At 36.8% G+C, this 27,516-nt stretch overlaps 2 protein-coding genes and 1 long non-coding RNA gene across 23 annotated transcripts; 1 reads left to right on the plus strand and 2 right to left on the minus strand.

Moving 5' to 3' along the window:
* Window positions 1-10,612: 10,612 nt before the first annotated feature.
* Window positions 10,613-24,991, minus strand: LOC145966870 (synaptic vesicle glycoprotein 2B). Of its 3 annotated transcripts, XM_083091287.1 has the most exons (12): window positions 23,813-24,991; window positions 19,864-20,149; window positions 18,710-18,857; window positions 18,464-18,644; window positions 18,013-18,334; window positions 17,758-17,916; window positions 17,575-17,663; window positions 17,313-17,477; window positions 15,875-15,994; window positions 15,538-15,758; window positions 15,301-15,463; window positions 10,613-15,211 (listed from the first exon to the last, which is right to left on the minus strand). In XM_083091287.1, exons 2-12 carry the CDS (start codon window positions 20,131-20,133, stop codon window positions 15,031-15,033), a joined length of 2,019 nt encoding a protein of 672 aa, XP_082947413.1. In that variant the 5' UTR covers window positions 20,134-20,149; window positions 23,813-24,991; the 3' UTR covers window positions 10,613-15,030. The 3 variants fall into 3 exon arrangements, with proteins under 3 accessions (XP_082947413.1, XP_082947414.1, XP_082947416.1); XM_083091288.1 differs by lacking the exon at window positions 23,813-24,991 and having other exon boundaries at window positions 19,864-20,172; XM_083091290.1 differs by lacking the exons at window positions 19,864-20,149; window positions 23,813-24,991 and adding an exon at window positions 19,175-19,348.
* On the plus strand, window positions 19,519-25,122 carry LOC145966876 (uncharacterized). Of its 19 annotated transcripts, none has more exons than XR_014437210.1 (8): window positions 19,612-19,719; window positions 19,837-20,240; window positions 20,875-21,005; window positions 21,380-21,570; window positions 21,643-21,787; window positions 21,883-22,051; window positions 23,881-24,149; window positions 24,413-25,122. It is a non-coding gene; the product is annotated as an uncharacterized LOC145966876 (long non-coding RNA). The 19 variants fall into 19 exon arrangements; XR_014437211.1 differs by having other exon boundaries at window positions 24,416-25,122; XR_014437201.1 differs by lacking the exons at window positions 19,612-19,719; window positions 24,413-25,122 and adding an exon at window positions 19,527-19,605 and having other exon boundaries at window positions 19,897-20,240; window positions 23,881-24,402.
* Window positions 25,123-25,511: 389 nt separating this feature from the next.
* Mdlc (RING finger protein mdlc) lies at window positions 25,512-27,487 on the minus strand. The gene is given in 6 exon segments (XM_083091303.1): window positions 25,512-25,894; window positions 26,012-26,200; window positions 26,303-26,525; window positions 26,627-26,794; window positions 26,951-27,018; window positions 27,163-27,487. Coding segments are annotated over 5 exon segments (588 nt in total). The 5' UTR covers window positions 27,239-27,487; the 3' UTR covers window positions 25,512-25,894; window positions 26,012-26,147.
* Between the last annotated feature and the right edge of the window lie 29 nt (window positions 27,488-27,516).

Genomic DNA, 27,516 nt, shown 5'->3' on the forward strand with positions numbered 1-27,516 from the left:
CGTGAAAGCTTGCGGTATCTTTTCTCGTTATGTAAAGCGGTCAACAGCCCGCATACATGTATAAGTATGTACGTACGCAAACGAAGTTCGTCATGAAGGAGAAAGAGGAGGAAGAGAAGGGGGAGAGGGGGAGAAGGCGATAGGGCCACAGGGAGGGCACCGTTAAGCTTCGCATTCCTACTCCTTGGGAAACGTCAATCTCAATAAAATCCTGCTAGGGCAGGTTATCGTAAATTTTTGGTAACCTCGGGAGTGTACTCGCTCGTTGAGGTATCGTTCGATGGTGTGCGTGCGCTATTTTTAGCGGCGCCGATCTTATCTCGGCGAGAAAATAACGCGGCCGTACATACGTACATGGGCCCCACCGACGACGTAAAGGAACCTCTCGTCCTCTGCGGCCCCCGAGGCGTTCCCGCAGTTAACAACGACTCGCGCGATTCGCATGAGCAACACTTCGCGTGCAACAATCGCGAAATTGCAATTCCCTGGAAGAGAGAAAATCCCGCTTGAAGAAAAGTAACATTTCCAGGGAACGAAATGATTCGGTTGATTGGCGTCGAGATAGAACGATGTTTGTCCGTTAATTTCACGCAACTGCTATAATATTACGTAACGATGTAATTTAAGGATTTGATCGTTCCCTGCAACGAAATCACCGCGGAATCTAATAATATGGTTAAGCGAAGATTTAGATTGAATTATTTAACGTATAACTTTACGATCAAAGTGATTATTGGGAAAAGCATGTAGGAGAATTATAGAGTGAAACGAAGATTTTAGATAACCAGCAGGATTGAAATTCTCGCCTGCCAAGCGATCTATAAATAATTCCGATATTTTGTAATCACTTTCGCCGCATTGCTTTCGAATCACGGACAAACAAACGAAATGCGTACATCGAGATAGTAGCAACGGCAACGCGATGGCGGAAGCGTTTTACAATTCAGTGTTTGCGCTTTAAACAGGTTTGCACAAATTAACATAAGCTCAACGCGCGTGCAAAGCAATTCATCATATGTACTCGCATAAATATGGAAACGGATATATTCAAGCCGATAGTCTGAAAAATAAAAGGTACACACATCTACACATACACACATTTTCTTTGAGAACTCAGTCGAGCAACGCATACAAGACATTATTATCATTCAAATGTATAAAACATAATCATTTGAGATTATATTAATTTTTATCTGATTTAAAATCAGAGTAATTATATACATTGTATTTCACTTTTTCTATATATAATTATAAAGATTTAATAATCACATATACATTTACGCGCCTTACGCGCACTTAATTATATTCTGAGAGAATATTATAAATTGGAGGAGGGGTTGCGAGTTTACGTAGGTATCTAGCGAAATCTCGAAACCACGTCTACGTGCATCGACTCGTTAAGGTGATGCACATCCGAGATGTGAACGGTGCTTAACGTGAACAAGTATATGCGTAACACATGCAAACTGCAGCGGCGTAAATGTCAGGGTCATCAGCATACGTAGTAGACTCGAGTAAATACCAATTAAATGCCAATGGCTTCGGATTTATAATTGTAGAAACATATATTTTCTCACATCCCAATTTCTCTCTCTCTCTCCTTTTTCTCATGATGAAAGCCATGGAATGTGGTGAGGTTGTTAAATATCGGGCTGGATTATTATTACTTCACAACAATGTTTGTGCAGCTGTGTGAGCTCCTCAAACACACTTTCGATCATTTATACATGCATACCGATATCTGCCAATGTATCAGCTCTACTTCTTTAAGTTCTCCTCTATTTCTCACTGTTGTTCTTCTCTATTTTTCTCTCTATAGCCTTTTTCTATTTTCCCTCGAGATGCAATGCGAAAAAATGTAATTCGCTCTTTTATCGAAATCTAAAAATAAAGTCATGCAATTAAAGCGTCGACGACGAAGTCGTGCGAGAGGCGGAAAAATATTGTATATTAATCGCGCGTGTTTTAATCGCCTCGAACAGGCTCGTTTCGATTTTATTCGAATACCTCGTTCTCATGCCAAGGAGAGGACTCGGGAATGAGATTCACGGGATGCTCGTCTATCGCGAAAAATTGAACGAGAGATAAACGAGTCTCGCTACGTCGTTAACGCGTCGCGCGCGCGTCTATTAATTTCCTTCATCGGAAAACATATACCGTGAAAAACGCCGATAGATCTTGTCCGGTAGCTCGTGGACAGCTCGAAGCTGGTACACGTCAAGCTGGTGCCGGGCGTTTGCTCAACGGTGCGTTTAGATTGCTGCGATTACTCAAAGTACGGTTTAACTAACGGGGTATCCATTATATTCGCGCAAATTCGCTCGCCAATTTACCCTCGCCAAGATTCGCGTCACTTTAATCAAGATTTAATCGCTAGACTCGCCTCTAAAAGAAACAATGTAGATCGAGACGAAATGATAATTGTTCGTCCACACGATGTTCGCGCACAAAGTCGGCTCTGAAAAGCTCTTTCTCTCTCTTCTAGAGAAGAGGACCGTGCTTGTAATTAAAATCGTAGATAGCCGAGAATAAAGGTACGTCCTAAGACTGAATCCACACCGGAAATCACAAGCGTTACTCATTTAAATGTAAATGCATTTACAAACTATGATCTCATTCACGTATGAAACTGTAACAACTAGCCTTTAAACTCAACGATTTGTTTGTTGAGAATAGATTAACACAAGTCTTTTTATATTATTATCTTACAAATTTTGTTCTCAAATGTAAAAATATAAAATATATATGTTTTATTAATATTTATAAAAAAATTGTTTTAAAATGTGCTTTTAATAATAATATTACTATTGATATTAAATATATAGAGATTATTAAGCTCCATAAATTAAGAAAGTTTAATTTCTAGATTCGATATACAAGTTCGCTCGTTGGTGTGGACTTAGTATAAGAGATCGAAGTAGGTGGAAAACACGCGGAGAAGATGGGACGCGTTCGTTCCGCAACTAAATGTCTCTCAGTCCTGTATTGATGGCGCCGTGTTGAAGAAACGCCTTCAGGCGTTATGTCTTTTTTTATGTCACGACTTGAGAATTTCCTACTCGCTGATTGCGAATCGTTGCCGGCATAATATCAGACCGTTAAGGGCCGCGAGCGCGATTCGCGAAGGAATCCGCGAAGATATCCGAACGAATCGACTCCGAAATTGTACGCTCGTGCTCATTATTGTCCAACGTTCTTCTTACTTAATTACATACCCATATATGGCAGAAAGTGAGTATCAAAATTGTTAATTAAAATAAACAGTCAATCGATTAGATATCGAAGATTCATATTTCGTAACTTTACGACGTGTGTATTCTTGTCAAAGATGAATAATTAGATAAGTAACTAGTAAGATGAAATAATTTTAATTCAGCCTCTCCCTTTTTTAAAAAAAAATTGCGGATCAAATATCGCGAGCGCGTCTCCTATCGAAAAATGTTTATGCGTTTGTTCCACGCAATATATTTGCGTCTCGATTGACTGTTAAAGTCCACATCGCACGCATAGTTATATAAAAGCCTAAGTATATAGCGCATAAACGTCCAGGCTATGTAATTATGAATTTTATGTATTCCATTACGTGAGATTGCGCTCGATGTCAACGAGATGTATATATTCGCCGGCAGTTTTCTCACCGCGCATCCTTCTCGTGCACCAGGTGAATTCGTCGCGTATGCAAAACGCACTGCGAGATACGAATCTCAGAGAGCGAATGATAAAAACTTGTTGATGCATTATGGATACTGCACGCTAAATTGCCTTGCTAAGAACCTTAAGCTGACCTTAACTCGCCGGTCGCTCTCGTGACATACGTATATGTTGAGTAATGAAGAGTAGATCCTTTTGAAAAATAATTCTCTCAGAATGAAAGACAGCCGCTATCGTGACGTATTTTGAAGACGAAGAGGAGAATATTTTCCGCATCTGTACACGTTGTAACATTTTTTTTCTACTTTTAAATCGCTTTCCAATGAGATAATCGTTAATTTTTACGTCACAATCGTGGACGAAACGATCGACATCTTTAATACGGCATACATATTCATAAAGTTTCTCAAGCTATACCCGCAGAGATCGCCGCTTCGAGAGGTAAAACGGCAAAGGAACGCTGAACTTTGCTCTTTACCGTACGAACCTTACGCTGTCGCTGGCGAGACGTTATTACGATCATTATTTGCCGTTTCCCCTCTCGAACGCGTACGCGAGGTCGCGTTGAATTTGAATTCCGGTGAGAGACCTCCGAGTGGCTCTCGTGCACGCCTCGTCGCATTTGCATATGTAAAACGCCTCGCGCGAGATGCGCGAATGATATCGGTTATCAACCTCGATTAGGTAAATTAAATCGCGCGCAACAATGTACGGAGCGAGACACGCGAGAAGAGACGCACGATGGTTTTTCGTTCGAGCGAAGACGCTTTTGCATTTCGTCGCGATTTCGTCTGACGCGTAACCAGCCGGTGTCGACTCCACCAACAGGTTCGGGGGAAACCGACACTCGCCGGACTAGTTAATAAATTATCGTAGTATCCGCCATCTTCATCCGCGTCGCCGGCAAAATAAAAGCTCGCGGAAAGTATAAGAAAAAAAGAAACAGGAGAGATAAATATCTCGCGTCGAGATGTTTTTCTCTGACTTGCGTTTTAACGAATCCCGAACGCGGGGTCGCGTCGTTGCGGATTGGTCTGCCCGTTAATGGAGTCGTTGCGTATTGCCGTAGCCGGACTCTGTCGTATTCTAAGCCGTAATGGTCGACGATAAAATCTGCCTATATATATTCCTGCGCGCTCGACCGACGTTAATTAACGCCGCCGGTTCTCGCGTCTTGTCGATCCATCGACGGACTTCGCGCAGACGAAATCGTCCGATTCTCGGAAGATCGAACACCTACATTCGGCCAAAGAGAGAGAAAAAAAAGATAGAAATTTGGGCGGCCTTGGTGGTCTTCGATCTTGGCGCCTCGATTCATTTCCGATCAGCGGCTGATCGGAAATATATTAGATCCTAATAAACACAACAGATGTGTGGCGCGTCTGAAAAGTATCTTTAGAAGATAATTAACTGAGAATCTTTGTCATATTTTTTTGCTTAAAGTGTTGTGCGAATAATGCCTGCATTTTCTGAAAATATGTCACGATTTTATTTCATGCATTCGCGTCATTGAATGCAGAAAGAGAGAAAATAAATCTCTCCTAAATATCGCAATTTCTAAGGAAATGAAACTGTGATATATACATGGCTATCAAAGTATGAAATTATGATAATTTAATTTAATTGATGAACGCGATATCAGATTAATTGTATCGACAGATTGATCTGATCACGAATTTAGTGGATCTATAAGAAGGGCATTTTGTAAAAATAAAGATATAAAAATATATACTTATACATTACAATATCTTCTCAGTCCCCGGATATAAAGACGTGGGTGTGCACCGATTCGCAAAAAAGGCGACAAACGGAATTCGGGCCGGCGCCGAAACCTAACGCATACCGTACTTCCTTCTGCGAGGAAGGTCGCGCTTATTTGCGCGGGACTGCCTTAACCATAAATGGGGCGCAGCCTCCGGGCGGTAGCTTTTTACGATCATGCCGCTGTTGAATATCGTCGGTATCTGTAAACAAAATATTAAACAGCTTTAATGAACCGAATATTTTTTAAAGATCCACGATATCGATATGATATTCGAGTGTAACACCGTAAATTCTCAGCTCCGTAAATTTCATTCGTTTAAACGAGCATTTAAAAGGTCGTATCGTGTATACAAATTATCCGGCGCCATATTTCCAAATTATGATGCCCGTAATTTACAGGGTTCCAGCGCTCTTTAATCGCGCGCGCACGGTCTTGTCTAATGTAAGATTAAACCTTACAAATTACGGACTCGCCGCTCTCTCGTGAATTCCGAAAGGACGCATGCACCGTGAATGGGGCCCAACCGTGTGCATTAAACTCTATACCATGGTTTCGGGTAGGAGAGGCGTTCTTTCGCGTTAGTTCGTGCGACCTTCATCGGACCTCGTCGATGAGAGATATGCCACACGAGTGAGAACGCGGCGTGATTCTACAGGGTGGCGAATAAAAAGAACCAGCCGCGTTAATTGTCTCTTGAGGTAGACATCAAACGGCGCTCGAGAAAGGAAAACCTTGATTGACATCACGAAGAATCTTTTTCTTCCATCTTACGTCTCGTTACAAATGGAGAATTGAAAATGAAAATTTTGAAAAGCAAAAGACGAAAACAAGATACATAGACAGGACGGATGAAATTTATCAAATTATCGTTGCTAACAGATTAGATTGAATAAATAGAAAGTAGACGTGGCTATCAAATTTTTTACAAAAGATAAGATGGAGCCAGTTGAGTAGAGTTTCGGTCCACCATCTACATTTAACGTACAAAGTGTAAAAATTTATTCGCGCAAATATTGAATATCGATCTCAATCTTTTATCCATAAAAAGGATAAAAGAAGACAGCTTGTCTTTCTCTCTCTTTCTCCCGAAAGCGATCGCCTGGTATATTAAAGTCGTTCGATACTCGCGTTTCTTGCCTCGGCTTCTTGTCTTCTCTCACGACACGTTACAACAGCTCGAACAATTTGTAGAGGAAAAAGAGTTGCGGTTATACGCGTCGAGTTATTCCGCTTCGTATCTTTCTCGCTATAATGTATGTGCACGTACGCGTGCGTATGTGTGTGCGTTTCGATTAATTCCGCGAGAGAAGTCGGCCAAAAGAGCGACCGAAAGCCACGAAGAGGGTCCGATCTCTCCACGAATCCGTGACGAGCTGAGGGACGAGATATGTGTGTGTGTGTGTGCGTATAATGAAGGAAAGAGAAGGAGAGAAAGAGAAAGAAGGAGACCGGCTCTCTCTTATGAGCGAAGAATACGACTTCCCCTCTCGCTCTTTCCCTTTCCCTCTCCCTCTCCTCGTTCCCTCTACGAACGGCCGTCGAAAGATGCTGCTGCCCGCCGTTCTCTCACGTGGCTTACGCACATAGATACATACATTATCATCGCGAGTGAGCGAGCGAGCGAGCGAGCGAGCCGCGCACCTTAGCCACCCGCGGTTAGTTCACCGGTTAGCGGTTAGTGGGTGCCAGGCTCGCCGATGGGCCGCGCATACCGTGTGTGTCATCGTCGTCGTCTCATCGTCGAGGCATTCCGTTTAGTCGTCCGACACGCATGCCACGTACTACGACTGATACGGAGAACCTCGCGCGCGGTACACGTGACAATTGGAGAACCTTGCGCGCGCGGTTGACGTACACGTCACGTTGACGCCCGAGCGAGTGCGAGCAAGTCGGAGACGGACACGCGAGATTAATCGCGCGCGATGGGAATCGAGAAGGCGGCGCCGATTAACCGACGAACGCTGTGAAAAAAAGGAAGAGACGCAAGCGAAATCGCCGCCTCCGAGAGGCGGATCGTCGCGAGGCGGATTTCGCAAGGACGTCTGCGAGACTACGTCCACGGTGGGGGATCGATCGCGAGCGATCGGCTGGTAATCGCGCCTCGTCGTCGTCGCGCGACGCTTTTTCCGAATCGTCGTCGCGCCGTGAGTGTTAATTACGACACAGCAAGAACCCTCGTCGTCACGAACCGCGGCGAAAAACAGTAAGCTATCGTAACGATTTCCTTCTCTCTCGTAATTCCTTCCTCCTTTTCATTCGTCGTTCGTCGTTCGATTTTCCACGCGTTTCTCAATCAGTCCAGTCCGCTTCCGTTTACGTAATCATACCCGTCACCCGGTGATACCGGAGACGAACGGAGAGATATCGCACGTGCGGGCATCGAAATCTCTCCGAGTCGGGTCTCCGAGATGGATCGAGCGCGCGTTCGCGCGATTCTCATCTTTACATCCCACTGCGTTTTCTACAAAGCAAGAGAGAGAGAGAGTGTGTGTATATATATATGTGTATTTACAAGAAATTGCCACATAAGTGCAGCGGACTTTCGTCATCAACGAATGCGATCGTAAACCGCAGTGTCCCGATAACGAAATAGTGAAATCACGCACGAGTACGAGAAACTAAACGACCCGACTGTGCGGCTCGCGACGATCCTAAGAGTGATATATTTGTTATCGTCTTCACGTGTGTTATTCGTGCGATTTTTTTTTTCATCGATGTTTTGTATCTGCTTGCGCGGATTTCGCTCTTCGATTTCAAGCATTGCTCTCGATTATATTTGGTAATGAGATGTAGAGTTAAACAGAATAGGAAGTTTCGGTGCGCGCGTAACACGATTTCTTCTCTCCTACTTTCAAGTTATAAATTGGCGTTTCGATGTACAACGCACACATTCCGATTCATAATCAAGGAATCATCGTAGCAGAGAAGAGATCTTGCACGCACTTATAACCGAGGATACATCGAACGTTTATATAACGGCAGCAGCTTTCGAAAGCGTGCGAATCCCCTTATCCGAGAGATTTTCAAGAACACGGTAACGCGAAGGAGAATTATAAAAAAGACTGAAGAAAGAATAAAAGAGAGAGACAGTAAAAAATAAAGCAGACTAATAAAAAAGTAAAATATTTTTATACTTTGCATCTGTCAGTGGACATATTTCGCTTCCGATTATTGAACCAATTATATTCAACTTATCTCCAATTATATTCAACTTATCTCTGCATCTTGCTTTTGTACATATTTTATTGCATCTAGGAAGATATCAAGAGACTAAGAGAAAGATACTCCGCAAAAGAGAGGGAAAGAGACGAGGAGAGACGGGCGTGCGCCCGCCCGGTGATTTGAATACCAAATCACCGCCTCTTGTACAATTCCCTCTTGCCTTGTTTCTTTTTTTTTTCTTCTTTTGGTATTCCGTCCCGGGTACCTACGACCTTTTCACGTCTACCTGCGTGCTCCGCGTATTTTTAGGCGTGACACGCTTTCATTGTACCGGTCGGTTGGACCACCTCCGCAAAAATAACTCCTCGCAAAAAACATTTATACGCGATAAAACTGTTAAAGAGTGCGACGTCTTTTCTATCTCTCTCTTTCATCCAGAATATTTTACGCTTATCAAATTCCTTAACTCTTAAAAAATTTAACAATGTTAAATTATATACACACGCCATCGATCATTTATAAAATGTATAAGCAAGTAGGTAAAAAATGCCATATGTAATAATTTAAAATACTTTTTGCAATTCATATTTGTAATATGAAAAAAAGATTTTCTTCAACTTTGTTTTCATGCTTGTTAAAGATTAAATCCAGCTACCTTTCGCCGATTTCATTGAAATTCTTTATTATCTGATACTACATCATTTTCATGAATTTGAAGTTATTTTTAATGTACGTACATAATTTTAATAATCTGGATATTGAAGAGATAATATGTATATATAAAAAAGAGGAAGAAAATACATAATAAATTTCGTAGGACAAGTTCTTCCCGTTGACCTTCCTCAAAATTCTGACTAATTTTGAAAGCCTCAAAAGAACTCGACTTCAGTCGATGATGTTTCGTGACTCGAGAAATGAGATTTTTAATATCAAAATTAATCATACAATGTTAAATAGTGATATAATCATATAGATTGAGTGGTATAATCATAGATTGAGATATAAAACTACATAAGAAAGCCCTGCACTTATGTTAAAAACTTGTACAATTAGCTCTCAATTAAGATTATCGTTATACTCGAGCAACATTTTAATGAATCCAGATACCACATCGCGGCGATATCGTGAAGGCGAGTGGGAATTACCGTGGGAAGAAGGCTGTAAAAAGTACGGACCAGACGAAGACGACAAAAAAAAAAAGATCAGAAGGAGAACCGAGTAACTTGGTTTAGCCTCTCCTAGGCTTTGTCTGTATGAGAGGACAGAGACATAGCCTAGAATAGGTTAGGTCAGGACTCGTTCGACATGGATCATCTCTGGGTACATGATCCGCGGCGCCAGCCGCAAGGAGGGGAAAGAACAGGGCACGCCCAAGGTCAAGCTCAAGGTTAACAATCTGTGAGAACCATCTAAAGGACGTTGCGCGCGTCGGGATATGTTTCTCAGGAATTTTGACATTTTTTTCTATACGTTTTCGAGAAGTTCGCGCGTACATGATAAGAAATGATGTAGATTACATGAAGGAAATTTGTATTTATATTTCTGAAGCTAAGAATCATAAATGTATATATGTACATGTACATACGTGTCAAATTACGTGAACAGCTGTTAAAAATATTATCCAGAATAATATTCCGCATATATAGAATTGTGGATTCTTTTAGGACTATATGTATATCGATAGGTGGCTCTTTTCGATTAAATGGTCGGATCTAAAGATTGCTTTTTTATCGATAATTGACAAGTGAATTTTCTGCATTAGCTACTGCAGAACAAGTGGAAACGATTTTATCTGCTGATTATTATTATTCGTAAAAAATAAATAAATAAATGTAAAATTAATCAGCAAATTTGCTCACTAATGAAATTAAATAATTTCTACCATTTACAAACGAATGCAATCTTCAGTTATCATTTATCGATTCATTGATTGCTAATTTTTAATCAAAAAATATTGACTAAAGTTTTTCATTAATAGCGCATGCTGAAAAAAATATATTTTAAAAGTTTGGATGAAGAATTAATCGCGGAATATTGTATGGAGTAGAATAAAGACGTTTATAGACTCAATAAAATTCTCATTAATCCAATACGTACATTTCGCAGCTTAATCTTATTTAAATACCGTTACATACTCGCGACTCTTATCGTAAGAAAATTATACGTCGAGATCTAAGTATAAACGGATACTCGAAACTATTCGCGATAATCCACGCCGCTGTTTTCGGGAAAATCAAAATTTATTCGCAAATACACAGTATACAGCATTCGCGCGAATTTCTCGAAACGCTTCTCTATCCTTATCCGTCGACTCGCATATTCTTTCCTCCATTAAAAAGTCGATTTTGAAGGAGCAAAATGTATAAAATGATCGCTATGACGCATTCATGAATTCGATTCTAAGAGCATAGAAACGTATAGGTATACGCTCAAAGATACATATATAATACAAGCATATAAAATATATCGTTTTCGCCTTCATATATAATTGCACTCGTCCGATTCCACTTTATAAATCGTATCGCATTCGAAATAAAAACGGAGAATTACATTTTTTTTCCTCAAAAATATTTTGTAAAAAATCATGACGAGGAGCACTGCCCTCACTAGCGAAATTATTATTTAAGGAATTACATTTTGTAATCTCTCGTTTTTGTTCAACTCTCCTAGATACGCTGATAATGAGCAAAACCATAACATATGCCAATGCCCTCCCGGTCGACGGCGGAATATTGGCTAGATATTATTTCGATCGACACGAAATTACGCTCTATCACTATAAAGATTATATACAAATGAGTTAATCGAAAGATAAATAGAATAACTTGTATTAAAGATAAATTTTACCTAGTCGCTCTGTGATATAAATTAATTGCTCTTTTCTACTACGTATAGTATAATAATGTGCTCTATGCGCAGTTCTTTCGAAATATATATTCTAGACATAGCTTCTCTTAGATTAAGTATTTTCTGATAATGAAATAGCCTGTTATCCCATAAAATTTAATATAATATCTCTCATTACGATAAAAAGTTTCTCGATATTAGTAATAAGATCTAAAGATCTCTTTAATGCAACAGGCAAAAAACTAATTTCAATTACATAACTAAAATTTGTTATACTTTTAAATTGCTAATAGCTTTGAGAAATGTTTATATTTCATGATTGCTTTGAAAAGATGCAATTGTGAAATTAAATTTTATCAAGCTATACGTAATTGTGCAACTGTCAAACGAGAAAATTTGAGAGGAAAAGTGCAAAATTGATTTTCCTATCCTAATATGCAAAATATCGATATACAATAAAATAATAATATTAAAATAATAATATTATTAATAAAATGTCTTTCCTTAATATTTTTAAAAGTCGTCGAACATAATGTGATTGTATTTGACTCTGATAGTATCATGATATGATAGTATTGCTGTATAATTTTATATTTGTAAAAAATAATATATTATATAAATCTTTTATATAATTAATTTCAAGATAGATATAAGAATTTCGCAATAACAATTTTCAAAAACATGTTTTATGCATCCCCACGTTTTATCCCTACACGTAAAAATCTCACTTTGAAATATTATTTCTATCTCTGTATCACAAATATTAAAAATTGTGATCAGTCAAATGTGTGTTTGTGATCAAATGTAAAATTCTAAAAAAAAAATTAAAATATTATAAAACATGTTTACATATCATTTCATATAATCGCCTCGACTATGTAAAAGATCTTAATTTAAAATTAATTATTTTTAACTTTAACACAATTAAGAAGCAGTCTCTCTATAACACAATGATTATCAATTGATCCAGAAAATTCTAATTTTTTTAAATAGTGCGATTTTTGTATATATAATATATTCTCGATTCAAGATACAATAAATAATTTAATATTACAGTTATATTGCACACGATTTCATCAAAGTATATAGATGTTACATCTTAATTTTTAATCATAACTTGATCAATTGATAATCTTATGTAAAACAAAAAATATACGTACACATGTATATCCATATCGACTAAACGTAACTCTTGCTAAAGAAACGTAAGTTCGGGAAATAGTGCCTCGGCAGATTTTCTATTCTCGCGATCAGTCTACTTTTTTTTGAAAATCATCTCGCACGCGATTGCCTTTTACATATTCCCCTCTGTACGTGTATTTCTAGTCAATAATTTGACTAAGGCCTACGAATCTATAGTGCTTGCTCATAAATATGATATGTGTAATCGAGTAAAATGTAATATGTATTTGTATATATATATGTATATCCTATGTGATGAGAAAATTGAATATTGTAGCAGGATTAATTATGTGGAGCTGCGTTATTTGCCGGCATCGGTGTTGTCTCAATATTATTACACATTTTTATTCTAACTTCCAATGTAAAAAAAAGCTGATAAAAGCTGGTCGTTACATGGTCCCGACAATGAACATATTTACGCTTAATTTTATCGTAACTTCGTATTCCAATTGAAATACGTTGCTCGCAAATCTTTTGTATCCCAATAAATGTTACATAAATGGATATATCACAATAACGATACCGACACAGATCGCGCTCCACGATCAAGTTTACGAAAATTGTGATTTTCCCTAAGCAGAAACGAACGATTTCCATTATAATTATACATCATCGAAAATAAACGAAATTATTTCTAAGACAATCACTGGAATGTGGTAATGGCGCTCGCGTGTCGGCCAATTCAATGGTCTCTTTCGTTTCTACTTCTCTCCCTACTCAAATTGGACATCCGTAAATCTCGGCTTGGATGTTAATCTTTCTGTATATATTGATCAACAATCTGATATGAAAAAATTCACTAACCATGATGGGACGTAAACATTTATCCTATTAAGTCTGCCAACAGTAACTCTTCTCTGATAAAGATTCGACAAAGTTGTATTTTCCGAGTTTTTGTACGCAATATCGTCGCGATAATTGCTCGTCGGATTCTCTTTTCATTCTTATTGCCTAGAAATAGGTTGTCTTTCAAAGAACTCTCTTTAAGTTCTTTTAGTTTGCCAGTATCATTCATTGTCTGTTATTAACGATGATAAAACTTTAACAAAGAATTTTTCCAAGTAGATTACAGATATTATATCTTGTATATATACGTTAAGATTTGTGTGTAATTCTGCTTCTTGTAGAAAATATGGTTCTACATGTATTTTAATATATGTGTCATTAGAAAGTCAGATGCATGTTCATAATTGATCGTACTATAAGCTTAAAGACGATTAACGTTGACTAGAGGCGATAATCTCTTGGATTTTTATGCTATAAAGCTGAATCTCCTCTATTTTTTCCATTCAAAAGTTTTCACCTAGGAATTGAAGTTTTATACGGCAGCATTTACATAATGTGAATAATGCCTCTCTTTTTCTTATTTATTGAATTAGCAATATTTTAATGTCTAATTAATAAATCTAATGCATGCTAATAAATCGGTAAAAAGCAAGTTTACTGAATTATTTAGTTATTTTCTCTCATAAAAAAATGTTTTCCATTAAATGTAAATATTTTCATTTTTCCTTTTCAAAAACAAATAAAATCTGATCTGTATTGTAATCCGTCTATATATGCAGCAAATATTCACTTAGAGTTTTCTCTCTCTCTATGTAATCACATCTGAGTAAACCTACTTTCTGTAAAATATATCAGAGTATATTGAAAAGTTCCATGTTGTGCATCAATATTATTGATCAAAAGTAAGAATAGCTATATATTCTATGAGCGTTGAGTCTCTGGAATAATAATTGAAATATCAAACAACACTGCCAATTTCTAATTAATATTTATCAGAATCTAATTAATATTTCTTAATATATATATATATCATGTTATATTATATGGATGACTATACATCCTCTATTAAAATTGACACGTTTCGTGGCATATGCCTTATTAAAATAGTTGCACATATGCACGTATCCATTGCAATATTTGCAGAACAGTGTACACATATTGTATCAGCTGATCTTGAAATTTCTTGTTTCGCCAAACATCATTCGTTCACATTTCATAAAAGCAATAGGATACAAGAATACTTTAATCCAACTCTGGATTACTTTGTGTCAAGCAAGCTAAAATCGTTATGAATGTTCTGTGCGCTTCAAATATGCAAGTGTCTTCAACGACAACAGTGCTTATCGTCGTTATTACTTAGGATATGTCACTTTGTACAAAGTCTTATCTTCTAAAAAATCTTTTTTTCCTTTTGATCAACAAATTATTGACATGTCTTGAATATCGTTTTTTCATTAATAAATTCTAAAGTAAAGAATAAAGGATAGCATACATGCCTCATTCTCTTCTCTGTCTCCTATCTATTCGAGATTATTCTCTGAGAATCCAATTCTTCAGTTTACAGAGCGTTATATGAGTTCGCTTCATATGCAACAACAGATTTCCAATTTTGGATGTGCATTCTATTGATAGAAAGCTTATAAGAAGACATTATGAGTATGGGGCAATTTTAAAGTTGCAACGCTGGCAATCAATAATGCCAATGCTGTCAATAGCGCGGGTGCGATTAATGACACACCTACTAATGTCTGATATGTTGTAGTTCCTATCAGACCAGATATTCTTATAGCTGCTGCTATAAGTCCAAAACCAGTGCATCTAAAGAAAAAAAGAAAGGAAAAATGCATAAACATGATATTTTATAAAATAGGCGAATTAATCCTCACATAAGATTTTTACTTCCTTACCGCAAATGTGTGGGGAAGCTCTCGACTGTCACTAAAGTTAACGATGTCCATGCAACAGCAAACAGGGCTGTAAAGCCACCTTCAAAGCCCAGGACTGCTGAACTGTTTTTGTGAATTAATATTAGACATAACGCAACAACGGAAGAGAAGAAAAGCGAGAGACCTAAAAAAATGTTTGTTGTTAAAGTTTGCGCTTTCAAAGTTTACTCACTGTCTCCAATTAGATTATCAACTAACCAATTAATTTTGGCCGCTGGAGAACGGTAAGCGCCAAACCTGCGAGCGCGGCAGCAGGCACGAAAGCCAATTGAGCAACGAGATGAGCATGCAACGCCTCTTCAATATAAATATTATAATCCAAATCGAGAGTCGGACAGGGTCCACTTAAACTTAACTCTGTGTTATTTTCCAATATACATCTAGTGAAGGCTTGTGCATATAAATCTGTGTCAACAAATCTGTAACAAAATATGTATACATATATATTTTTTTTTCTCTTTTTTTGTTACAAATATATGCATATTGACATACAAATAAAAAAAAATTTTAATATTATATAAATGTTACCACTTACTTTGAATATACAATAACACTGTCTCTAAAATGAGTTTTGCTAGACTTAATGCTACTAAACTCCACTGATTGGAACGTACAATTGTCAAAATCGACATGACTAAATATCATTTTAGTGAATCTGTAAATATACATTATATAATTATATAATTATATAATTATAGAATTATATAATTATGTATATAATCGAGGTATATACAGGGTGGACCAATAACTCTGTCCACCTGGAATATCTCCGTTATTTTTAGAGATACAAAAATTTTGTACTTATAAAAGTTGTACGGTACCAAGAGGGCCGTAATATGCTACTAATAATTTTTTTGTAGGTGGAGGCGCTTCAGAGATTTCAAGGTCATCTCCATTTTTTTGAATGGCATGCTATACTTTTTTATTCTTAGTGTAATAGCGGATGTTTAGACGATTTCAACGATCTATAATAAGGTCATTCGGCATTAAATAAAAGTGTAAAACAATGATTCTTACCTTGCTTATAAGAGATGCTCGAAGTGATGTCCGTTTGCATCGATGCAACACTGAAATCTTTGAATTGCTGAAGCACGTACATTTCTTAACGTTTCTGGACTGATTGTCGCACATGCTGCAATAATTCGTTGTTTCATATTTTCCGCTGTGGTCGGTATTTCTTGGTATACAATGTTCTTTGTACTATATCGCTAGATTATAGTAAGAAATGTAAATATTTACATTTTTTACTATAATAAGTTTCAGAAGTCTAGAGAAACTAAGAGGTCTTAGACTTTAGTATTAGTAGAGCTTTCAGAAAGTGATCAGTCTATTTAGTTTAGCTTTCCGACATAACATTGCTCGATTTTTTTCTTTGGGGAACAATAAAGAACATTGTATACCAAGAAATACCGACCACAGCGGAAAATATGAAACAACGAATTATTGCAGCATGTGCGACAATCAGTCCAGAAACGTTAAGAAATGTACGTGCTTCAGCAATTCAAAGATTTCAGTGTTGCATCGATGCAAACGGACATCACTTCGAGCATCTCTTATAAGCAAGGTAAGAATCATTGTTTTACACTTTTATTTAATGCCGAATGACCTTATTATAGGTCGTTGAAATCGTCTAAACATCCGCTATTACACTAAGAATAAAAAAGTATAGCATGCCATTTAAAAAAATGGAGATGACCTTGAAATCTCTGAAGCGCCTCCACCTACAAAAAAATTATTAGTAGCATATTACGGCCCTCTTGGTACCGTACAACTTTTATAAGTACAAAATTTTTGTATCTCTAAAAATAACGGAGATATTCCAGGTGGACGGAGTTATTGGTCCACCCTGTATACTTTATAGTGATATTGAAATAATCCACTTTATAATGATATATTAAAATATATTAATGTTTTAATTATATATTATTATAATGTTAATGTTTTAATTATATATCATTATAATGTTTTTGTACCTGCAATTCAAAAATGTAGAATCTTTGTACTGACGATTTTCCCAAGAACCAGTAAATGTTTCACTAGTAAAAGTTGTTTTATTAATCTGTTTGGTATCAGCTTCATATTCTATTGCACGTAGAAGTTTCAGATATTCAGGACACCATATCATAAGACCATAAAGACTAAACATAATGCATAAACAGAATAAACTTATGAAATTCTTAACTGATAATTATTATAATGATAATTATCTAAATACAGACATGCAGAGAAATTTACCTGAATGAAGCAGCAGACCAAACAATTAATAAGATTAAAGTCACACGTAAATGGGGTGCAGTGAATAATTCCAAGAAAGAATTCCAGAACTACATGTGTACAAAAAATATATAATTAAATCTTATATTCAAATATACATGTAATTATATGATTATTTGAGAAATCTTTCTTTAGGATATTTACCATTTCAATCGAATATATTATATCTGCCAAAACGCTAGTATGGTTACTTGGAGATGGCGGTGCCAAACCGCGAGGTCTTTTAGTAGGAAGTTCCAATTCAGAGAGTTGATACTGAGTACCTGTTGCACTTTTCCGGGCGTTATTTTTTTTATATATCCTCTGAGACATTAAATTTTACCATAAGAGATATAGATATACGTATTATATAGGGAAGAACTAAATTTTATAGTATTTGTTTGTATTATACATATATACCTGATAAACCATCATTGCTTCCACATCTCGACCGGCCTCTACAAGATATCTCGGACTTTCCGGTAGAAAGATAAGACCAAATGTGGAGCACAATGCTGGCAAACAACATAATAACAGAAAACGATGCCAAGCGCTAAAATGTTCCTTGTTTTCCAAAACGACCATCTCTCCAGTCGTGGGTACCACCGCCCAAGCCAAAAGTGCAGCGTAAACGCCTCCTAGCGCACACGCCGCCATGAGTATTCCCGTCCAACGACCTCTGCTTAATCGCGGACAACATTCTGCGAGATATGCATATGCCAGCGGTAGAGCTCCTCCTACTCTATAACCGGATAGATTAAATGATGCTAAATAATTATAATAATCACTAATTGGATAATCACTTTCAATTTTAGCTCAATTTGGACGATTCTAAATATGGAAATAAAATACAAAACAAAAAATTCCTTACCCAAGAGCTGAACAGAATCTAGCTGTCATAAAGGTGCCGTAAGTGGGCATAAATGTTGCTACGCCGCTGAACAGAGCGTGCACAGACATGGCTGATAGGAGAGACCTGCGTCTTCCCAATCTGTCTCCGAGGCCACCCCAGAATAAACCACCCAATGCAAGACCAATAAGAGTGATGTTGCCTAAAAAATTATGTTATTTAGCAACACAAATTTATATATCATGAAAAATATACTCGACAACTTACCAAGCCATCCTTTCTCATTATCTTCGATGCACAACTCAACCTCTGCACTTGGCAGTATGTAAGGAACAACGAAAATTTCAACAGTGTCTGCTGCAAGACTCAAGCCTGTACAGAAAGCGGCAAATATTTGGAAGTACCCGACACCAGCCTGTAACATTGCAATAACATTGTTATATATTTATGCCAGGTATTTTCGATATAAGAAAAGTATATATTTTTGCAATATTAAATCACGGGAGTTTTATCAAACGTCAATAATTAAAAAGTGTACATATAATTCTTCAAAATTATTAACAAAAGATGTTTTAATTTTGTCAAATAAAAAAATTGATGTGCATTATCATGTAATCAATTTTAACAATAATTATTTGAATATTATTAGGGTGCAGTTATATCTTCCTTTATTTAAATTAAAAATTGACGCAGCTGCAGAGAGGTTTCTAATGTCAAAAAAAGAATATTTACTGGGAAATCCTTCAAATAACCCGGTACTTCGCGCGGTACGTATTTTGGTTTGACGATCGACTCGTCCAGGACTTCATCCATTTTCCTAAGGTAGGAGAAAAAGACTCGGGTTCACGAGTAAAAGAATGGAATCATTCACTTAAGCATTCACAATTCGGCTCCAAAAAAAAACGACGCCGTTTTATCCAGGTTATGTTTTTATTGCATCCCGCATATTTTTATACACACTGGACTCAAATGCATCGACAAGCCAATAAGGCGGCAGGCTTTCGAATCCAAGCGCTATCATTGGTACGATCGATTAGCTAAACGTAATCGATATGTATCTCGATAATCGATCAGATGTTTGAAATGATTCGTATGTTATTATCAATCGGACAAATAAACACAAATTTTGGAGCGTATGAAAATAAAAGAACCGCAGTTATCAGGTAATTTGATCGACACTCTCTCTTATGCTCGACGAATTTAAATGCTAATTATATCATTGACATTTGACATTTGACATAAAAATAAAATCGTCCTTCTTCACAAGGTAAGATAAGGTAAGGTTATAATATAAATTCAAGATAAATAAATAAATAAATTCAAGATAAATAAATTCAAGAGGAAAGCGATTTGAATCAAAGACGCTTCCTTAATCCCAAAACTCTTTCAAGTAGATCTTAAAACAATACTCTGTAAATCACCTGCTTAATGGCATCCTCGTGAAACTGCGCCAGGAGGGTCGCGTCCGCGGTGGAGTCGATGAGATCGTGTTCCGCGGAATCGGCCGAGGCCGAGTTGACGCCGGCCGTGGCAACGCTCGTCGGCTGCGTCGTCATCTCCTCGGTGTAAAGACCGGTCTTAGTGTTCAGACCGCGCTCGCCCGCGCTCGCCTTCGTCGCGCTGCCGCCGGAGGGTGCGAGGCCGCCCCCGCTGCCAACGAGCCACTGGCTTTCCTCCTCCGATGAGGGCATCACTGCCAGAAACCATCTGGCGAAGCGGATAATAAGATAATAAATAAGCAATAGAGGCGGGCATATCTCGTCAATTATATCCTCTGACGCATTGCCAGTGTCTTATGGTAATTATATCTCTTGATAAAAAACGACTGTATAATCCTACGATATGTTTTTCTAATTTAATCCTAAATATTTATGAAATTGAGGACGCGGTGTAATCGCAGTGTAGTCTATAATGGTACATAGGTCGTCTCTCGATATGTCACACTGCACATTAACGCAGATAAGATAACATGAATTCGAGCCGAGAGATAAAGGCGGGAATCGGTTGCGAAAATATTGACATTTTTGAGACACGCAAAGCCGGAAGCTGAATGGAAGGCAGAATCGGAAGCGAGAACGACTTATGAGAATAAACTAGGCTTTTTTTCGATAGAGAAGTACTTGTTTTATATGAGACGTGTCGTCGTATGCGATCTATTTTACGATTTTATTTGCCTTTACAAGGGACGCGTCTCGTTTGACTGACGCTATCGATCTAATATTAAACGGTAGATTGCTCCGCGTGACAGCGGAGCGTAAAGAATTGCACGATCTTCAAAAAAAATATATCTCTTCTATATATATATGTCCATATAATATATATATATATATATATATATATATATATATATATATATATAATTTTATTATACTATAAAATTATCTCTAATATAATTTTATTATATTATAAAATTATGTTCCTTTATATTGCAGATCAAGGATAAGATTCGTCGTAATATTGAACGATGATTTTTTTCTCTCTCTCTATCTCCCTCGTGCTACTACGCAGCACGTAAGGAATGACACAGACTAGGGAGGAGTGTGTGTTAACAATACACGGAATGGTATTGTGCTTCGCAATTGTGAAATTTATCACGCGGTGCACGTGGAAAGGCATACGTCACGTCTATAAGCGCGGTTCACTGACCACATTTCTCAATGTATACGATATTCGTCACGGTGACAAGTGAAATATTCAACATTTATCGCGAGCGCTTTAAAATCTAGCGATAAATAGGCATCTGCTTACTATTAATGAGAACGGAATGTTATTGAACTCGTATTGCCTTCGCGTTTATCACAATCGATATACTTGCACGAATTAATTGCGTTAGTCATCAAAATTTCAATATATCTTTGGCTGAACAGCATTTTAATAATAATAATATGTCTTTTTTTTATAGGCAATATTTGTACAAAATATCGCAATTTATTGCAGATTTGCGCATTTTACGATGAGTAGACCGATCTCGCTTACCGTTGACCTTAGTCAAAGTAACCGGAGAGTCGCTTTCGCGTGCACTTATATTTCGCAGCGGTAATTCAGCGTTTATGAGCCCGCATTGAAGCACGCGGAGGTCGCGCGTTTTACCAAGGCTGATTAACTCCCAGAATTAATGCAAGACCAGGGTAAGGCGTGTATTACATATAAGCTCTCGTTTGCGTGTTCATACATACTAATTCATCGATCTACATATGTAGGAACAACTTTCCATATACAGTACATATGTGTGTATACAAAAAAAATTCTACGATAATTTAGAAAAGGGTTGCAAAAAAACATAAAGTAAACATAAAGCTCGCAAATTTGCGCGAGAACAGGTTCTAACGCAGGACATATCGTAAAGTACGTGAAATTTCAAAAATATTGCGCATTATAGAAAAATTTTTCATCTCAGATTTTTAATTTTCATTAACGTTCTTTCGTGTTGTTGCTTACAGTCGCCTCCGTCAGCTTTATCTCATCCTGAAAAGGTGCAATTTTACGTCAACAGTTTCCGACCGTTAAAAACAGGAAGAACCTACGTCATCAAGTTACAAAAAAAAAAAGCGTTAAAATTATATTCCTCGGTCCTGCGACGATAGAACATTAATCTTCTCGAACAAGCAGGTGTGCACGGACATTAACAGTGGATGCGATTCGATTTCCGCGACATTTTCATGACGTATACGTATTATCACGTAATTAATTACATTTTTTAAACGTTCAACGTCGGCATTTTGTTGTCGCGGTCGCGGGCGCGACCGCATACGTACGCGATTTATCGATCCGAAACCGAGATTATATACGCGGCTCCATAGTCCCCGTATATATGCATTTTCCGAACATCAAAGTATATATGTAGACACATGGACTTGAGTTGCCAGTATCTAAATGCTGTATGTACATATATATACACGTGCACGTGTCAACGTTGCCCTCGTATCCGCTAATGTCGCCGACAATCACGGCTGCGTCGCAGCTCGCGTTTTCGCAGTCCTCTATTTTCTCGTCGTTAGTTATTTTTGAAACCGAACATCTACAGTAGCGACCGTCGTAGACGACAGATATTAGCGTTTTGTTTCATACTTGCTCTTGTACGTGCGCCGTACGAGACCGTCTTGTAAGCCAAATATAATATCCGGAGGTCAAATTGGAAAAATGCGATATGCGTACTTTGGAGCCAATTTTCCTTTAGAGTAATTTTATACAAAATACTACTTTGTATCTGATTTATTTCGGAACTAGTCTAGAGAAAGAGAGAGAGAGAGATTATATTTTAGATTAGACTAGCACTTACTTGCCAAGAGATTTAACATTGCAAATTACGGATCGCGACAAATGATGGATGACATTCTGCGATGTTTTCGCTAGGAAAATATTGACTCTGAATTGTGCCAGGAATTTGTCCGGCATACTTGATTACAACAATTATATGAATACGTAAATATGTGACTACACAATGTCTGTTTTGAAGATTAACAGCAGCAATTTTTCAAAAATATGCTAAAAAAAACGATGTATCAATTTACATTCGCGACAAAATTAATTTATCTCGATGTTAATGAAACGAGAAAAATTATTTGATGATTAATTATTGTTTGAACTCGCATATCTGCCAACACAGTCATCTCCATAATTATGTGCTCATTATCACCGTATTCGGCTGTCGTGCTGTCAACACGTATGCGCCGCACGTGGGGCCATACGCGATATTCATAGATAAACACGACCGACGAACACGAGCCAAACGACAAAGAGTCGTGTAACATGCGCGCGCGATATACAATTTATAAAGATTATTCTCGAACGTATGTATGATTATCGGATGCAAAACCGGTCGCCAACGCAATACTTGTCTGCATACATTTACGTAAATTAATAATAATAATTCAATCTTGCTTTAATTAACTTTAATTAACAATATAAACGAGAAACGGAGTCGTAATAAAAAAAAATCTGCTCCTCTTTATAATTACGACTTTTGAAAAAATTGTTACAGGATTTGTACAGGAAAAAAATTATATAGGATTGATGTATGAAAATATAGCCCGATTTCGATATTAAATGTTAATATCGAGTTTTTATATGAAATAATGATTTTTAATAACATTATTTAATATGATAATATATTAAACAATCTTTCGTTAAATGTAATATTACATTCGTTATATATTCTCTCTATTAATTATATTCTTATCGTGATGCTGGGCTATCTTTTCGCACGCTATTTGAATATCACAGATAGAAAGAGAAAAAATATAGGAAGATATAGAGAGCATAACTGATAATGAGAGGAACAGACGCGTTCACAAGATTGTACGAGAATTGATATCATTAGAGCCGCTTATCACATCGGTGTTTTTATCGCGCCGCGCGTAAATCACTTACCTGGTTGATAGGAAGTCGCCGTGAAATACCGCACCTTTCCAATGATAATGTCGTTTTTCTGCTCGCAGATTTTTCGCACCGGAATGAAGAAAGTCAGTTAGATGGGTCGATTAATTTTGGTGGATCGTCGGGGGATCGACGGAAAGCCAATCAATGCAACGAGGACGATGATTTTCGGCGCTTCGAGCACGGACTTCACGAGTCTTTGCAAGAGATTGCTGTTTTATTCAACATCGTGTGACGCGGCGCACTTCTTCGTCAACAGCTGCAGTCGATCACTCGTCACAAAGTCACCCTCGTGTCCTTATACGCGACATACGTCAGCGACAGCACAAAAGTGCGAATATAATCGAACGCGCGAATAAATTTACGTAACAATGTCGTACGGTAATTCCATACGTGAACAGACGTACGGATGATTCGTCGATTAACAATATCGATTAGCGATTTCGTGTCACGAATTAACGTCAAAATTTAATTTGAATATTTACACAACGGATAATGTACAGATACGGAGAGTATATCAATGAACATCACGATACCCCAATCACGTCATTATATATATTTTCTATTAAAGTTGATATCTTTGATATTTTTCAGTAGAATTTTTCCATCTCCTTCTCTCTCCCTTGATCGTCGCGACGCCAAGACCTACCTCAACGAGCAATCACCGCGTTAAATTTTGCGCGGAGCGGAAATCCAAATCATCATCACGCTCAAATGGGCAAATTTTATTGTAAATATAGGTGCAAAATAAACTTTCGTCGAATAATAACGTTTCTCGCTTCCTCGGAAGATGCGACGCAGTCCAAGATCGCACCACGTAGAGTTCACGTCCTTTCGTCGAGGATTGATTCTCGGCGGAGCAGGAGACGATTTCGCTGCGGAACGCGATGATCACGTCGTGACGCGTCTTTCCGAATCAGATTGCGAGATTGCTATCGTCGGGTTTGTCTCGCGCGATTCCTATATCGCGGTCGCGCGCTGCGAGCAAGGCGGGGACACCGGGGTTCGATCCCGGCCCGTGAAAAACGATCGTGACATTTTCACGGTACGGGGGAAACAACACTGCCGCTGCATATACGCTGCCGTCGACACGCCGCCTGCGCCGTGTATCGATTCGCGTTGCGATGCCCCAACACGTAGCGCCTTCGCCCCGAACAGGATTCCCCTTGCGAATCATTAGCCCGATAATTATTAGCGGAACAGCTTCTAAACTTGAAGAGACTGCGAGCAAAAAAAGTGTATATTGTAAAAAAATATATATAAAATATATATATCATATTCTAATAAAAAATATATATATCATATTCTAATTAAATTTTCGTAATTAAAAATATCAAGATACATATTTAAAAAATTTCATATTTGATAACAAGTAATGTTTTGAATTATATTTCCTTGAGGAAGTATAAATGTTATTTTATATATTTCTATTTTTTTGAATTGTGTACACCTGTACATGAGTATTTTGAGTGCATATGTACACAATAGTTCTATATCGAATAATTCAAACGAATTCTGCAATTGAATAATCTTCATAATTTCTTTTTATTACATAGGCATAGGATATATATATATATATATATATATATATATATATATATATATATCTATCTTTATTAATGCTTCTAATATTCATAACGAATTCAACATATTTTTGAAAGATGTTTGTTATTTAAAGAACAAGTCTAAGAGAAAAATTGGAAAAATATCCAAAGGATCGTTTACTTGTCATTTAAATGCTCCACAAAATGTAATACATATATTATATACATTGACAACATATATCAAAACAATTTATATTAAATTAAGCTTACAATTCCTAAAAATTGTCACTTCATATTATACATTAATTGTCAAAATTTATACGTTTAGAAATAGAGATTATTCTATTTTTGTTAATCCTCATTAGAAGCTTCGCTTGCTGTAATTATTTTTTCCTTTTCCTCCATTTTAGTTCATGCAATGATTTCTTTTGCAGGATTAAAAGTGCCATTAGTTTGAGTGTTACAAATATAAAATCGTGTACTTTCTTTATATTGTCCCAAAGCACATTTTTCACAAAAATAATGTTTACATCTAAAATAAGATAAGTCAATAGATTAGTACCTTTTAAATATTAAAATTATTAAACTAATATTACCATTATGTTAATATAACAATAATATTGAACAATAATAAGTTAATAATGCATACCTTGTGACAATGGGATTCGTAAAATTGTTTCTACAAATGAAACATTTACATGGCAAGTTTTCCTCACCACTGTCAATTTCATACTTTTTATCGTCTTCATCTGCACTATTATCATATTCTCCGGCATTGCTTCTTTCTAATTGCCACCCCTTTTCATAATCGGACCGGTCATGAGAAATTTACAACTATCTAAAACAATATAAAAGAAAATTTCTATGACATCAATTTTAGAAAATTCTTTACTAAAATAAACTATAATATCTATTTAATACTAAAGTAAATTATAATTACATATATCTCCGAAACCACATAAGCCAGTTTCCTTATAATCTTTACAGATATCGGGCTGATAGTCCCATCTTACAGTTGCCCTAAGATTAGAGGGTGCTCTAATTGGTCCTTTACGAATCATGCCACTGGATGCATTTCCCGCTGCCGTATCTTTCTTTTTGTTATACTGTACATAATTATTCCAGCCCCTGTAAATCTTATCATCTTGTTTTCCTTCCAATTTCTAATAATTCAAATAAAAGCAACATTATTAATTTTATCTTTCCAGAAAAGATCAATTTTAAATTTAATTAATATATTTAATGAATAAATGATTCCACATACTTCATTTATTTTTTGAGCTTTTTTGAATAATGATTGTGCATCTTTGTCTTTTTCTGTTCCCGTTTGAAGAATAGCTGTTGCTCCTTGGTCACTCAGACCAGCTCTTAAAGCATTTCCACTAATTTTATAAAACACCGTTATATCATCCTGCTATTTTTTTACATTTGTCTAGAAAAACAAAAACTGATGATTAAACTCAGACTTATAAAACATCACATATTCTAAATTTATCTAAAATTCAATAACTACACATTTTAATAGTATAATTTAAGTAAGAGAAAATGATATATTAATTTCGTGACATTTTGTATAAAAAATACTCACACTTTGAATCATAGGATTGTCTTGTTTCTTCTCCTTTTTAATCACCGTACTTTTATCTTCGCTGCTATCTATGTAAAAAAAATTCAAATACAAACATTTACATGCTTACTTAGACATAACCTAAAATTCTTTCGTTTAACCAAACTTAATCCAATAGACATGCGATATCTATAATTAGTCTACATTGAAATCGATTATTTATTATAACTCACCGTCACTACTATTAGCTTCTTTTCGCTTTCTCGTAGCGTTGCTACGAATTTTACACTTCTTGAATAAAGGTGGCATTTTTTATATCTGCTTACAGAGAGAAGACTGAGAGATGTCATGGCCCATTTTTAGGTGATCTCTGAAAGCGATACTCCCTCTATGGACATTGAAAACGTGAACGTGAACTACAAAGTCAAAGTCCATGAATGTTCTCAGAGGGTAATATATAATGTGCACAATTTCTGGTTTTGTTCCGTGCTATGTGCACGAAATGCCGGTAGCACCAGTGCTGTATAACAAGATACTTATGTATGTAAATTGATAGTAAATAAATTATTCAATCGCGAAAGATACTG

This window comes from Camponotus vicinus, unplaced genomic scaffold, assembly GCF_025532165.1.
Source record: "Camponotus vicinus isolate PSW18456_S1 unplaced genomic scaffold, iyCamVici1.0 SCAF_2, whole genome shotgun sequence".
Lineage (NCBI taxonomy): Eukaryota > Metazoa > Arthropoda > Insecta > Hymenoptera > Formicidae > Camponotus > Camponotus vicinus.

Bases quoted from the DNA above. Each gene is read 5' to 3' on its own strand.
- LOC145966870 (XM_083091287.1), bottom strand. From the start codon at position 20,133: ATGCCCTCATCGGAGGAGGAAAGCCAGTGGCTCGTTGGCAGCGGGGGC. The intron at 18,335-18,463 runs GTAAGGAATTTT...ATCCGGTTATAG, and splicing joins AGATTCTGTTCAGCTCTTGG to AGTAGGAGGAGCTCTACCGC. The intron at 17,478-17,574 runs GTAAATTTCTCT...CATTATGTTTAG, and splicing joins TGGTCTGCTGCTTCATTCAG to TCTTTATGGTCTTATGATAT.